The sequence below is a fragment of the Eurypyga helias genome, unplaced genomic scaffold (assembly GCF_000690775.1).
Source record: "Eurypyga helias isolate BGI_N326 unplaced genomic scaffold, ASM69077v1 scaffold38451, whole genome shotgun sequence".
Classification (NCBI taxonomy): domain Eukaryota; kingdom Metazoa; phylum Chordata; class Aves; order Eurypygiformes; family Eurypygidae; genus Eurypyga; species Eurypyga helias.
Window position 1 is genome coordinate 1 of NW_010233450.1, and position 12,628 is coordinate 12,628.

The 12,628-nt window shown below is 40.2% G+C and overlaps 1 protein-coding gene across 1 annotated transcript; it reads right to left on the reverse strand.

The window, feature by feature from the left end:
• Positions 1-128: 128 nt before the first annotated feature.
• LOC104517167 (cytoskeleton-associated protein 5-like) lies at positions 129-6,099 on the reverse strand (the record flags this gene model as incomplete). The annotated part of the gene is made up of 5 exons (XM_010161738.1): positions 6,005-6,099; positions 5,259-5,452; positions 3,909-4,115; positions 1,255-1,426; positions 129-261 (listed from the first exon to the last, which is right to left on the reverse strand). Coding segments are annotated over exons 1-5 (763 nt in total), but the record flags the coding sequence as incomplete, so codon positions are not given.
• Between the last annotated feature and the right edge of the window lie 6,529 nt (positions 6,100-12,628).

The window sequence follows — 12,628 nt, forward strand, 5'->3', positions numbered from 1 at the left end:
CGTCGGCAAACTCGCTGAGGTTGCACAGTTTCACACATTGTGAAATTGTGCACAATTTCACACATTCCTTCACAAACAGCATACCAGTGATATACCTTCCAATGGAGTTCAGGGCTTAAATAATTTACCTCCATCTGCATCTCCTCCAACTGCCTGCTGCTGCTCAAATTTTGCTTTCAGCTCCTGTTGGGAACGCAAGAACCTGGTCTGCTTAGGAGCAGCTGATGACACTTTGACCCATTCTTCTTCCAGTTCTTTTAGCTGCCAAAGGGAAAAGAATCTTCACATCAGAAACATTTTGTACGAACCCCAAGACAAGCAACCCTTCAAAAAAAGCAATGGAGTTTTCCCATTTCAGAGCCGAGACAGCACTACTTTTCAGGCTCTTTTTTCTGCCACCAGAGAAGTGACTTCCACTGTGTATATCCATGGAACAGAATATCATGAACAAAACTATAATTGCAGAGCATTTACAAAAGAACAAACTGGACAACAGTCAGAATGGTGTGTCCCCTCTGTAGAAGCTTTAAGATAAAAGTGGCTGAGCACAAAGGAAGATCTCTTTGTTACAGCCACACTATTATTACACACTAAAACTAAGACAAAACAAACATGTGGAGCTGATACATCTGATGAGACAGGGTTTTCTTGGGTGGTGGGCTTTTTTTCTTTTAACCATCCCTTTTTCCAGCAAGTTACTGCTTTTCTTTTCCAAGGATGCATCAATAATCAAGAAGTTTAAAATAATGGAATGTTCCATCTCCGACAGCATAGTTATCTCTGATAATGTAACGCCACTTCCCGAAGTGGAACAGTCACATCATGAGCACCACCTGAACAAGTGTGAAGGGCTCTGTAGAATTAAAAACTTCAGGAAAAAAAGAAAACTATGATGGAAAACGGTCAACGTGAATACTCTCAGCGCAAGGGTCTTTATAAGGGTAACCATTTACCCCTGGGTTAGGTCGCCAAGAAATACCATTCTCCTTCTCAAATCCCCTCCTCTGTTTCAGTATGTGTGAAGTGGGCAAAAGCATTATATTCAGAGCAACAAAACATTGTCATGGTTTCTTTATTAATATCAAAGCGGGACTAACGTTTTGGGTAAAGTTAAGGGAAGCTAAAAAACACTGCTGTTACTGAAAAAATCCAGCTTTGACTGTAAGAACGGCCAACAACACAGGATGAGGGAGGGTGAGGTGAACATGGAAGTGTTTTCTTAAGTGTTTGGATACAGAACTACTTTCTGCCTACCTGAACAGAATTTATGTTCTGCAATGGAGGTCTCAGGGCATCCCGTATCCAACGGTAGATCTCCACAGCAAGGAGTTTGGCTTCATCTCGAACAGCCTTTTCCCGAGACTCAAAAAGTTTTGGCAATACTTTAATGATTGGCTTCAGTGAGATTATTTTTGAACCAAATTCACTGAAAGTTAAAACATGGAGTAGCATCAGTGTCTAAGTAGGAAGCAAAGAGGGATCCACAAATAACTTTTCTTTTCAAAAGCAATCTATGAAATGCCTCCAGTGTACAGTAGAGATTGTGTCATTTTCTCAAATCGTTATTATAGCTATTATTTTGTGAAGCTACTAAGTCACTGTAAAATTTAAATATTTGCCCTATCATAATTACCCTCCACACCCATCTTGGAATTACAAAATGAGGCCTCTGAAATTACTTCAAAGAACTTAATCCAAATCTGCTTCTTAAATCTGTTCCCTTGCCAGGGGCACAGGGGAAGAAAAAAGAAAGTGTCCTTAGATCAAAATTTGTATGACCTACTTTTTTTTTTTTTTTTTTAAATCAGAATAGAATCTCCTTTGTCTATCCTTGGAGGCAAACTGCAGTAAAAGCATTAGTCACTTTTCCACTTGTTGGACCAGATAATTATAGTGAGCCTGGGTCATCTTCACAGAAAATACACATGTTGAAATACGTGCTGCTTAAAGGACACATAAAACGAGATTCCCCAGCCAATCACCCTTCCCTGTCAGCAGATTCTGTATCTTGCTGAACTTCATACACTAAAATTCCTTTTTCAAACACTCCTGATTGAAAATAGAGAAACATTTTCATACAGTAACGTTAACTGCTACAGTTCCTAAAGCATATCTAAACCACCCCAGAAACCCAAAGTTTTTTGGTTCAGAAGTATTTCTTTTCCTTGAGCATTCAGAATTAACCTTCACCATCACTTTCTTCTGCTTCCTCCCAGTCAAGCACCACATGAAAAAGCTAATAAAAATGGCTGCTTAGGAACATGTGTGTCTCGCTCTCTAAAAATTCTAGTGCTAAACATTTCATATTGCCAAGCCCACTTGGAGAAATACGCATTATTAAAACCTGCAAAAGCAGCTCCAGTCCTAGAAACCACACAACTTAAATGTAGAATATAAACAAATGAGTTGCCCAAGAACTTTATTTTGCTACTATGACTCAAAAAAGTACATATTCAGAAAAGTGCCTATGCAAATTCTCTTCTTATTTAATTTATATAGTATTATCTAATCAATACAACTACACAAGAATGAACAGAAACATTAGGACAAGATTAAAAAACACCAGAAGCTAAACCAGTTATGCACTCAAGCTACCCACCTAGATACACAAAACAGACAAATTTTATTATCAGTGCAGAAGCCCTGTCAAAGCACAAGACAAATTTAAGGCAGCGACACAACTCAGAAGCAGAATATATAGGTTAGAGTCAATAGGGCTCCACAAAAGAATTTGATCTTGCCATCTCAAAGACAATACAATACTGCATATAAAATAAATAGGCATGTGGCACATTTTATAGACATAGTTAGTTGAAAGATATTGAGGAAGGTTATGCAGGTTTCTAATTACACTATACTGTTCAAGAGTGCTTGAAGAGGTAAGGCAATTTAAAATAGCTGAAATATATTCTTAAATGTGGGACAGTAGTTTCACCTAGTAGCAGCACACGTAATGTGCTAAGCCCAATGCTTTGACTCCTATTACAGAAGCCTGAAACAAATAGTTTAACAAGGCTCATACACTTCAGCAAGTTCTCTAAAGAATACTTAGCATAAGACACTCTCCATCTATACCATACTTTCTTTTTCTGAGAACTAATTCATGTGCAAACTGTATTCAGTCCATTAATATCAAAATTATCCATTTCCTTAAAAAAATATCTAATGGACAGTGAATTATACATACACATCAAGTACATGAACTTGGTAAACCCCAAGTATTTTTCACTGAACTCGCAAAGGTAGCAAGCATACTTGGAAAGTAGAAGAAAAACAGATGTTCCAAACCTAATCTTGGGTCCAACTACTTCATCTTAATTAAATTGGATTTGAATTTTAGGATGCATTATCAGCTTCTCTTTTTAATAAAGGGATTATTATATGGACAATAGACACTTACTGTGCAAGTAAAAGCTTTTTGCCTTTTTTTTTTTTCCTTTCAGAAACACACAAAGTGTACCCAATTAAAGATGCTCACATCAGTGAGGCAAACAGTTTGGGGTTTTTTTTTTTTAAAAAAGCATTTTTAAAAACAGACTACAGTTTAGTTTCCTCATCAGTGAGTTTATTTCAGCTATTCAGAAGAGAAGCTCCACAGCCCAGAACAAGACACACTAATCCTGCCCTTCTTTCAAAGGTCCACTGTGAAAATGGAAGTCTGGTGAACAGTTGCTATGAAGGAAAGCGATCTAGACAAGGTTCCTACAAAGACATCCCTCACATCTAACAAATCCCATGATGCTCTCAACTGTTGTTGGAAAAATAAATATCAGTTCAGCAGAGAGACATCCTATTCAACAACAGCAAGGGCCTGTTAAAGACTTAAGCACCAAATTAGACTCTATGTACTGCTGGGGTATGGGGGAACCAAACAAAAACCCCAAACAAACCACCAACGAAAGGCTTACCTTAGTGCTTTCCTCAGTGTCTCTATACATGCTACTATGATTTTTGGGTTTTTGTTGTCCAGACCCTTCAGTAATTCTTCTTGTACTGCTTCCCCTTTCTCAATTTCTATATACATTAGACATATATCCAGACCCAGTTCTTTTGCTCTGGCTTTCGGCTGATTGAACACTTTATTTACAACTCCAGATGCTACTTCTCCTGTTGTCCTGAAAGGTGAGAGAGTGTTACTCTTCGAACATTTAAGTGAATTAGGCATTCTACACCATTATCCACAAACAAAAGCACACACAACACCCAAACCCTCGATTAAAACTCAGCAAGTCCTCACAGAACAGGGTCTAAATCCTAAATTAACTTTGCAGTAATAACTTTTTGTAAGAGGCGACCTCCATCTCAAGTTTCATCAAATGAAGTCCTGCAGACTGAGTGCTAGTTAACTTGCTCCTAATACTGGGCTGCACCAGACAGTGATCAGAAGACATTTTGTCAAAAGCGTGTTCATTAATACACGCTAGTTAAGGTCCACAAATAAATGCCATTTCCAGGAATTCCATATGTTAGTTAACATTGAGCACTGTTAACTAACATCAAGCATAATCCCAACACACAATTTCAGATCTATTTCAGAGCTTACAGTCGGCTAAATCATTTACACCGATTTTAAATCAAGGTATTTGGAAGGTTGTTAGGTTTTCACACAAAGCCTTCTGTTTGATGATTCGGTTGTTTTTCAAATAAGACTTTTATTAATTTGATCGGGTCACAAAGTCAGTGGACCAAAGCACTTATCTGACTCATCAGGTGTATTAGGTGTTTTTATCTCACCTTGGGAGTACAGGCTATTTCCTGGGCTAGACAACAGTGAAATACTAACTAACATCCTTTGAAGAAATTGGACAGTATGAAGATCCATATTGGTTAAGTTTGATGCAACACCGCATAAACATAACTACATTTTATTTCGTGACTTAATTACATTAATACCTCCCGGAAATAAAGGCTCCCTGTATGTACAGACCATTTCAGTCAAACAAGAACAGGGATTCCAGTTCACAGCACCTATAGACCAAATTACTGATTCACTTTCTCTACCATGTCAGAAATCTTTACTAATGACTTCAACAGCTTCCTTGAACAATGTAAGCGATTTCCAACAAGTTAATACGCCCATGGAGGCCATCTACAAGGAAAGCCAACCATTCTGCAAATTCTCTAGATCAGAAAGCAAGTTCTGCTCTCAGCAGTAAAGATCAGAATTGTTCGTGGCCCCTGCACAATTTATCCCTTAGCGTTCCTCGGGGAGACACATTACCGTGGTGGCCCACTAACAGCAAGAAAAGGATACTTACTTCCCTGCTACGTGAGCATTTTCAACATAAGCGAGCGCTGCTTCCAGACCTTTCAACTGAGCCACTGCATTGGAGTCTGTCACAAATTTTTTTATCAATCCAAGATACTTGGACCATTCGGGACTCTTTTCATCATCTATCTTCTGGAAGAGCTTAAGGGCTTCTTCATAACCATTTAATCTGGCTTTCCACAGCTGGAAGCAGAAATCAGACGTTTAAATGTTGTGCTAGTACAATTTTAACTCACCAGTATTGCCAAATTCTTCCATCATAGTTGAAAGTGTGCTCAGTGAGCTGGCATCTGCAACACTTCTCTCCAAAGACTATATGAATAATGTGCAACAGGACAAAACACTCGTTCTTTTCCTGCCAAGAATGATCTGGACAGAGAGATGCCAGTCTTCCCCACTGCTCTTCATAAGCTCGAAGCACCACTGATGAGTGGGTGGAAGCCCAACAATAGTTTCGGCTACAGATGAGTAATATCTCCACATGAACGAGTGCAGTGATCTTCCAGCACACAAGACTACGCCATCCTGGTTATCATGCTATTAAATTCTGCTTAATAAATGTTATTCAGCCTCTAGGTTGGATAGAGCCAATGGAGTATCAGATCTGGTATACACACACTGTGCAGCTGTCAAGATTACCCAACTATGGTGTACTTAGAGAGAGGAAGAGGAGTGCCACAGAATCACCACAGCAGAGATACACAGCAAGCCAAACTCCAAACCAAGATTTCCTACCTTGTGTTCACATTTCTGGTCAATGGGCAGTTTCATCCACTCACTGTCGTCCCCCATTGTAATTCAGGTTCTCTCTATAATTACAGTAATTCCTGTGGAGATAAGGACAAGTTAGAACACAGAAAAATACATGGCAGGTGCTAGCCACAACACAGCTTTACTTACAAAAAAAAGAAAAAAGCCAAAATACAAAACCCTAAACAAAACAAAGACAACTCTGTACCAAATCTTATTGCCAACATGCAACCCAAGCTTGAAATTGTATTTAGATATGCACCACTAAGACTAGACCACTGTTTTGTTAGCCCTGGAAAGCTACCAGAAGCCATTACAGACTAGAGAGCAGTGCAATTTGTAATACTTCAGACATTAGAAGTCTCCATCTGTGACAGCCTCAGTAGCCCAAGAAGGCATGCAGAATCCAGCCTCATCTGAGCCTGAGGAAGAATGTAGCATGATTAAGGCACTAAAACGCAGCAAGTACCCATCAACGCTGGAAAACTGACTCCTACTGACACGTGCTTTCAGCAACAGGTGCCATGAATCACTGTCAAAAAATAATCGGATGCTAGTGTAAGGACAGCCATTTTAACAACTTCACAGAGAGCACAACTGAAGTGAACAGTTCTGCAAGAGGAACAAAACCCATTTTTGCAAGCTGGCCACTTTATGCCCTAATTCTAATGTAGCTAGCGTCAGCAACTGTCAACAAGAGATCAATTTCTTACCACATCAAGGCTCAAATCCTTACTCATCCAAGTTCCTAAGTGTTTTTCGCCTTCTCCCCCCGCCCCTTTCCTTTTAATTAAAATGGGAATACTGACCATTAGGGTATGAGATTAGACCTCAGGCTCAATGCCCTTCTTGGGCATATTGTACAACTAACCTGACTGCTCAGAGAATGAGAGAACACGTCTGATGCAGAGAGATCAGCAGAATGAAAACAGCACTAGCAGTAATGAGGGGGCTCCCAACATTATACAAAACCAAAATCTAACCAGAGGAGTAACACATTCCAGCACACCAGTTTGAATGCACAGAGGCAAGCAAAACTCTAACCACTGGCCAGCATATCGAATTTATCACTACAGGCATATAAACACACCATACTAGCACAACATTCCTAATGCAAATTCAGCCTATGCTGGCAAAGCTGCATGCCTAAACCTATGAACCTTACTACTGCACTTAATTCAGAGAGGTTCTCTGCAAAAAAATGAACCCCTAGAATGAGGAGTGTAATTTCACTGGTGTAAGGCAATATAAAAACAGCAAAATTAGGCTAGCAAAGTCTACAATAAAAACAACGTTTTCTTCCTTCACAGAGTAATTAGAAGATACGCAAGATAAACCCAACCCTCAATAATTAAAAAACAAAACAAACAAAAAACCAAACCCAAAACCCAACGAACCACAAAACCACCAAATTTCCACCAGCCTCCAACACTCCCCCCACACCCAAACTACAATGAATTTACCTTATTTATAGATTCCTGTGGGTGTTAATACTGGTGTCCCTAGAACTGCATAAACCTACTGGTTTGCCCAATGGCAAAATCGTAGAAACATCATAGAATCATAGAATATTTTGGGTTGGAAGGGACCTTAAAGGTCATCTAGTCCAACCCCCCTGCAATGAGCAGGGACATCTTCATTTTCACTGCTCAGAACCCTGTCCAGCCTGACCTTGAATATTTTCAGGGATGGAGCATCTACCACATCTTTGGGCAACCCATTCCAGTGTTTCACCACCCTCAGTGTAAAAAACTTCTCCCTAAACCTCCTCTCTTTTAGCTTAAACCCGTTACCCCTTGTCCTGTCACTACAGGCCCTTGTAAAAAGTCCCCCCCAGCTTCCTTGTAGCCCCTTCAGGCACTGGAAGGTGCTGTAAGGTCTCCCCGGAGCCGTCTCTTCTCCAGGGGGAACAAGCCCCACTCTCTCAGCCTTTCCCCATCGGAGAGGTGCTCCAGCCCTCTGAGCATCTTCGTGGCATCCTCTGGATGTGCTCCAGCAGGTCCAAGTCTTTCCTGTACTGACGGCTCCAGAGCTGGACACAGTACCTCACCAGACCTCTCACCAGAGCAGAGAAGAGGACAGAAGTTAGCTACACATATAAACAAAGGCATTCAAGCATTGTTACGGTTTGTCCTTCTCATTTCACTAAGCAATGTGGACACTTATTCTTGACATCAGCACAGCGGTACTGAGAAGTTTGCTTTTCCAGCAAAAAATAACACAACACCTCCCCCCCCCCAATCATTAAGAGGGCCAGAGATGAGGTCTTAATTAACCCCTAGAATTATAAACCATGAAGAAATAAAGGATCACTCTGCTCATTATGTAAGAAACAAAATACACTGAAGTGAGGCTACCTAAAGCCCATTCTACTGAACTTTTACTCCTGGTACACTAGCTTTACACATGTACAATTTATTAAAAAAGGTCCAAGTTAAATTCGGGTCACACCATTCCTCCATGTCAGGAACTGACAAGAAAAAAAGTACTCTGACTTAAAAGTGACAATGAAAATAAAACTCAAGGTTCAAAATGCCCTATCAAAGCCAAATAATCATAAGAGGCCAACAGGGCAAGTGAGTTACTACATCTTTTTGCATGAAAGTCCCACCAGCCTTTTGCCACAGATCCCACTTTCATCTGTTCAAACTCTTCCGGAACTCTACTGCTTTCTTTCTTCCCATGCCTCTCATTTGTTCTTTCATCCCTTCCTTCAGCCTACTGCAAGACAGAGTTCAAAATTAAATACAAATCAACAGCCTCCAGGTTCAAATTCAATGTATTTTACCTATTCCAAAAAACAAAAGCATCCAGCTCTAGGACTGCGATGATCTCCCTCCAAAAGCAAAAGTGAGACTGCATCGACACTAAACTTCTCAAATAGTTCACACGTAGCCAAGGATGCAGGACTGCCGTCGCGTGAACGCAGTTAGAGCAGCAGACTCCCTTCAGTCGCTCAGATTGGTTCTGCAGCCAGGTGCCATCAGGAAAGACACAGCTTTGCCAGTATAAGCTGCGTTTGCACCAGGAACGCCTTCATCTTGACACACCAGTAAAGAAATAATGGGGTACTTTCCCCAGCGTGGATGCAGATCACAAACAGCTACCACAGTCTTTTCCCAAATTCACACATGCCTTTGCCAAGAACAAGTAGAATGAACTTAGCAGGAAATTAGGTAGTTCCAAATCTTGCTGAGAAACTTGAAGGTAATTCAAGCCATTACCCGTCAGTATCATTTTGTTGAGGAAAACATATGGAACCAATACAAGGACACTAGTTATTCACAAAGAACACAGAAAAAGAAATAAAGCACTAACACACCTGCCAGCAGCAGAAACATCAGAATAGAGAGTTTTGGCACCTGTACTAAGATAAAACTCCCATCTACACCGCGGTCATTTAAACCGTCAGCAGCATGAACTTCCTACTTCAACAACAAAAATCAACATTTATTTCTCTACAGACATCTCTTCCATCAAGGAAAACCTTACTGTAGGATAGTGACTACCTTACTACAATCCTAAAATCTGTTCAAGCCCTAAAGTCAGGTGCAACTCTATTAAAACGCTTGTTCACTGCAAGGCTGACAGTGATTTACAAGTATTTGTATCCTTACACATACCCAACAGTTCATTGCCAGGAAGTGCGACCTCTCGCTGGTACACCCTAGTGTACGTTACAGGATCTAGAAGAAAAGGATCTAGGATTTCCCTTCCCACCATCACAGTGTACTCGGGAGGAACATAAGTGATGAGACAGACACCAGGAGGGAGACGGACAACCATGCAACAGTATGTATTTTTTCAACTATTTTTTAAGTTTAGTCAGGTCACTTCCCCTACTATTTTTAGCTGTAACACCTACAATGGTTACTTCAATTATAAAATGGGTTAAGTTGCCTTCTGTACTGAATCCAGCATCTAAAAATAGTAATAAAATTATACTTCCCCCCAATAACTTGCAAATCCCTTCAGAAGAGAAAGTTTGTCAGAAAGTATTCCATGGTCACAGAGGGACAGCTCCTTCTTAAACACTCCTTCTGGCTTCATCACCGCTCCCGCCTGTCCTAACCCCAGGATCTTGTACTGCCTACATCTTGCGCTTATCAGAATAAAAGACTGCTGTTTGTCCCTTCAGTTAAGTTACTGGGTTCTGTATGTTCATAGAATATCCCTCATTTGACAAAGACCCTTTCTTTTTCAAGCTTCTTTGCAAAGACACATAAACCTCCAACCCTTACTTCTCAACATCCAAAGAGCGAGTAGCCTCATCATACAATGATGCAGCTAAATTACGTTACTACTAGTGAATTTGCAGCAATGAAGGGTTTGACCTACATAGCTTCCTTGTTACCACAATTCAGAACAAACAGATTTCAGCCTTTCACTAACAATATTCATTTCGGTAGAATGCAGACAACAAGACCTCCACAGTGGCTGAACCACTAAAATAAACTCTGTGAGAGAGGTTTGTTCTTAACGTGGTCAATACAACATTTCCAAAAGCAAGTCAGCTGAGGAATCCGGAGTGGAGATGAATAACAAATCCTCCCTGACAGTTCTTGGCAGGACAAGTCCTTGTATTATGGAGCAGTGAGAAAATGAAGACCATCAAGGAAAGAATAGGATGTCTTTCAAAAGGAAACCATGCAAAGGCAGCAAGAGCAGAAAATATTTACAAGGCAGCACAAATGCAAGAATTTCAAGTGTAAAAGTGAGAATTCCCCACTAAATATAACTAAGTTTAGGAAACAAATTTATCAACACATTAAGAGATTATGGGAAAGTGTCAATACATGAAAGTTTGGATTAACCACGCACTGCTCTGAACAGCTCCTACTCAGCTTCTAAATAAACGCTTTCTCGGCTACAGTCTTTAATGGCTAAACATAACCAACCTTACAGCTTCACAGTGTGGGGTACTGCCAAAGAACACCCTTTCCTCAAACATCCTGAAATGTGTTTTACTTGGAAGAGCATGATACAGTGATACACCTATCAGTATACACATTTATCACCTATCACTGTATCTTATGGTGAAGTTTCAGCTTCCGTAGCTTTTTGTACAGAAAATGTGCAACGGCAAACTAGGAAGCCATTTTTCACTAAACAAAACCAGATACCAATTGTCCACTTCTCCCTACTCACTTCCATGTACTGAACATCACCACTGCACAAGAGCAGCATCAAGCATTCTGGTATTTTAAAAATTTCTCAAAAACTTTACTCAGAAGAGTAAGTTGTGAGAAAGCAAGACAGGCCTTCTTAAAGAAAAAAGTGTTTGAAATGTCCCTCTACAGTAGGGCACATACTTGGAGAGCACAGAGCTCTATGTCACATTCCAGAGGAAACTATACTTCTCAGTAGACAGCTCACTGTCAGTGCAGCCCACATTTTTCATAGCAGACAGATTTTTTTGTTTAATGGCAGTTTTGGGTCATATTTGCTCTTCAGTTCTGAAAAGATGAAATTCTGTTTTCTTAGAAGTTCAGCCTAGCAGGTTTTTGGTATTTGCCAGCCAAACCATCTCATTAGATGCAACATATAGTAACTTAGAAAAAAAAGGTTGAAAAATTCCAGTAATCATAAGACAGTAACATTTTTATTTTAAACAACACCTGGACACACCAAGTATTTTAAAGAGCACATAATCTAAGAACAATAGCCTAAACAGCCAGCAAAATAATGCAATCATTTTAGTAAATTCCACATAATCAAAAGAAAAATTGAAGTCCAACTAACAATCCTGAACTACAGAGACCTGCAAAATTAGCAAAGAGTCAGAAGAACTTTCAGTCAGACTGTACACATGCTTTCCAGCTTCAGTCCACATGTCTGTTCATGACAGACAAAAGAACAAGAAGTAAAAAAGCCCCACAGAAGAATATTATCTGCTGCTCAGGCCCTAAAAGTTTCCTAAGATTTTAAAGGTTGGTGTTTTCAATTAAAAGATGAATTAGGAGTTGAGGTACACAGACTCTTGATGAAAACAGGACCTCAGAATAATGAAAAAGTAATAGAGGAAATGCATGCTAAAAAGGGATTGTTTTGCAGGCTGTGGAGTAGATGGCAGCTGAGAGAAGCTAATGCTTCAGCAGCAGTGAAATGGCATTCAAGAACAAACAGCAGTAAACCCTCTCTTGCCTCCTCTAACTCACATGTCCTAACAGTGACATCTTAATAGCACAAATGGCAAGTTATTGGTAAGGGAGATAGATATTTAATTTTTCTGGAAAAACATGTTTTAATTTAATTTAGTAATAAAAATATGTTTTAATACACGGTCTCTGAAAGTAACTGAGGCCATTCTTTCCCATGCACCTGAGAGTGACAGACAACACAAAATAAACTGACCTTCGGCCACAGCTAAGAGCAAAAGCTACTGCACAGGAGTCAAGCCGGTTTCACGGAGCAGAGAGGGGCAAGAGGGAAAAGGGCAACCCAGGGGCAAGCTTGCCTGCACTGACATAATTCTAAGGGTGGCGGGCTGGAGTGAAAGATGTCAGTGGGGCCGTACTTACTAGACGCGAACCCCCCCGTCCCTCGGGGTGTTTACAAAGCTCAGGCACGGAAAGACTCATGTGATGCTCTTCCAAAGGACGGCCTGAA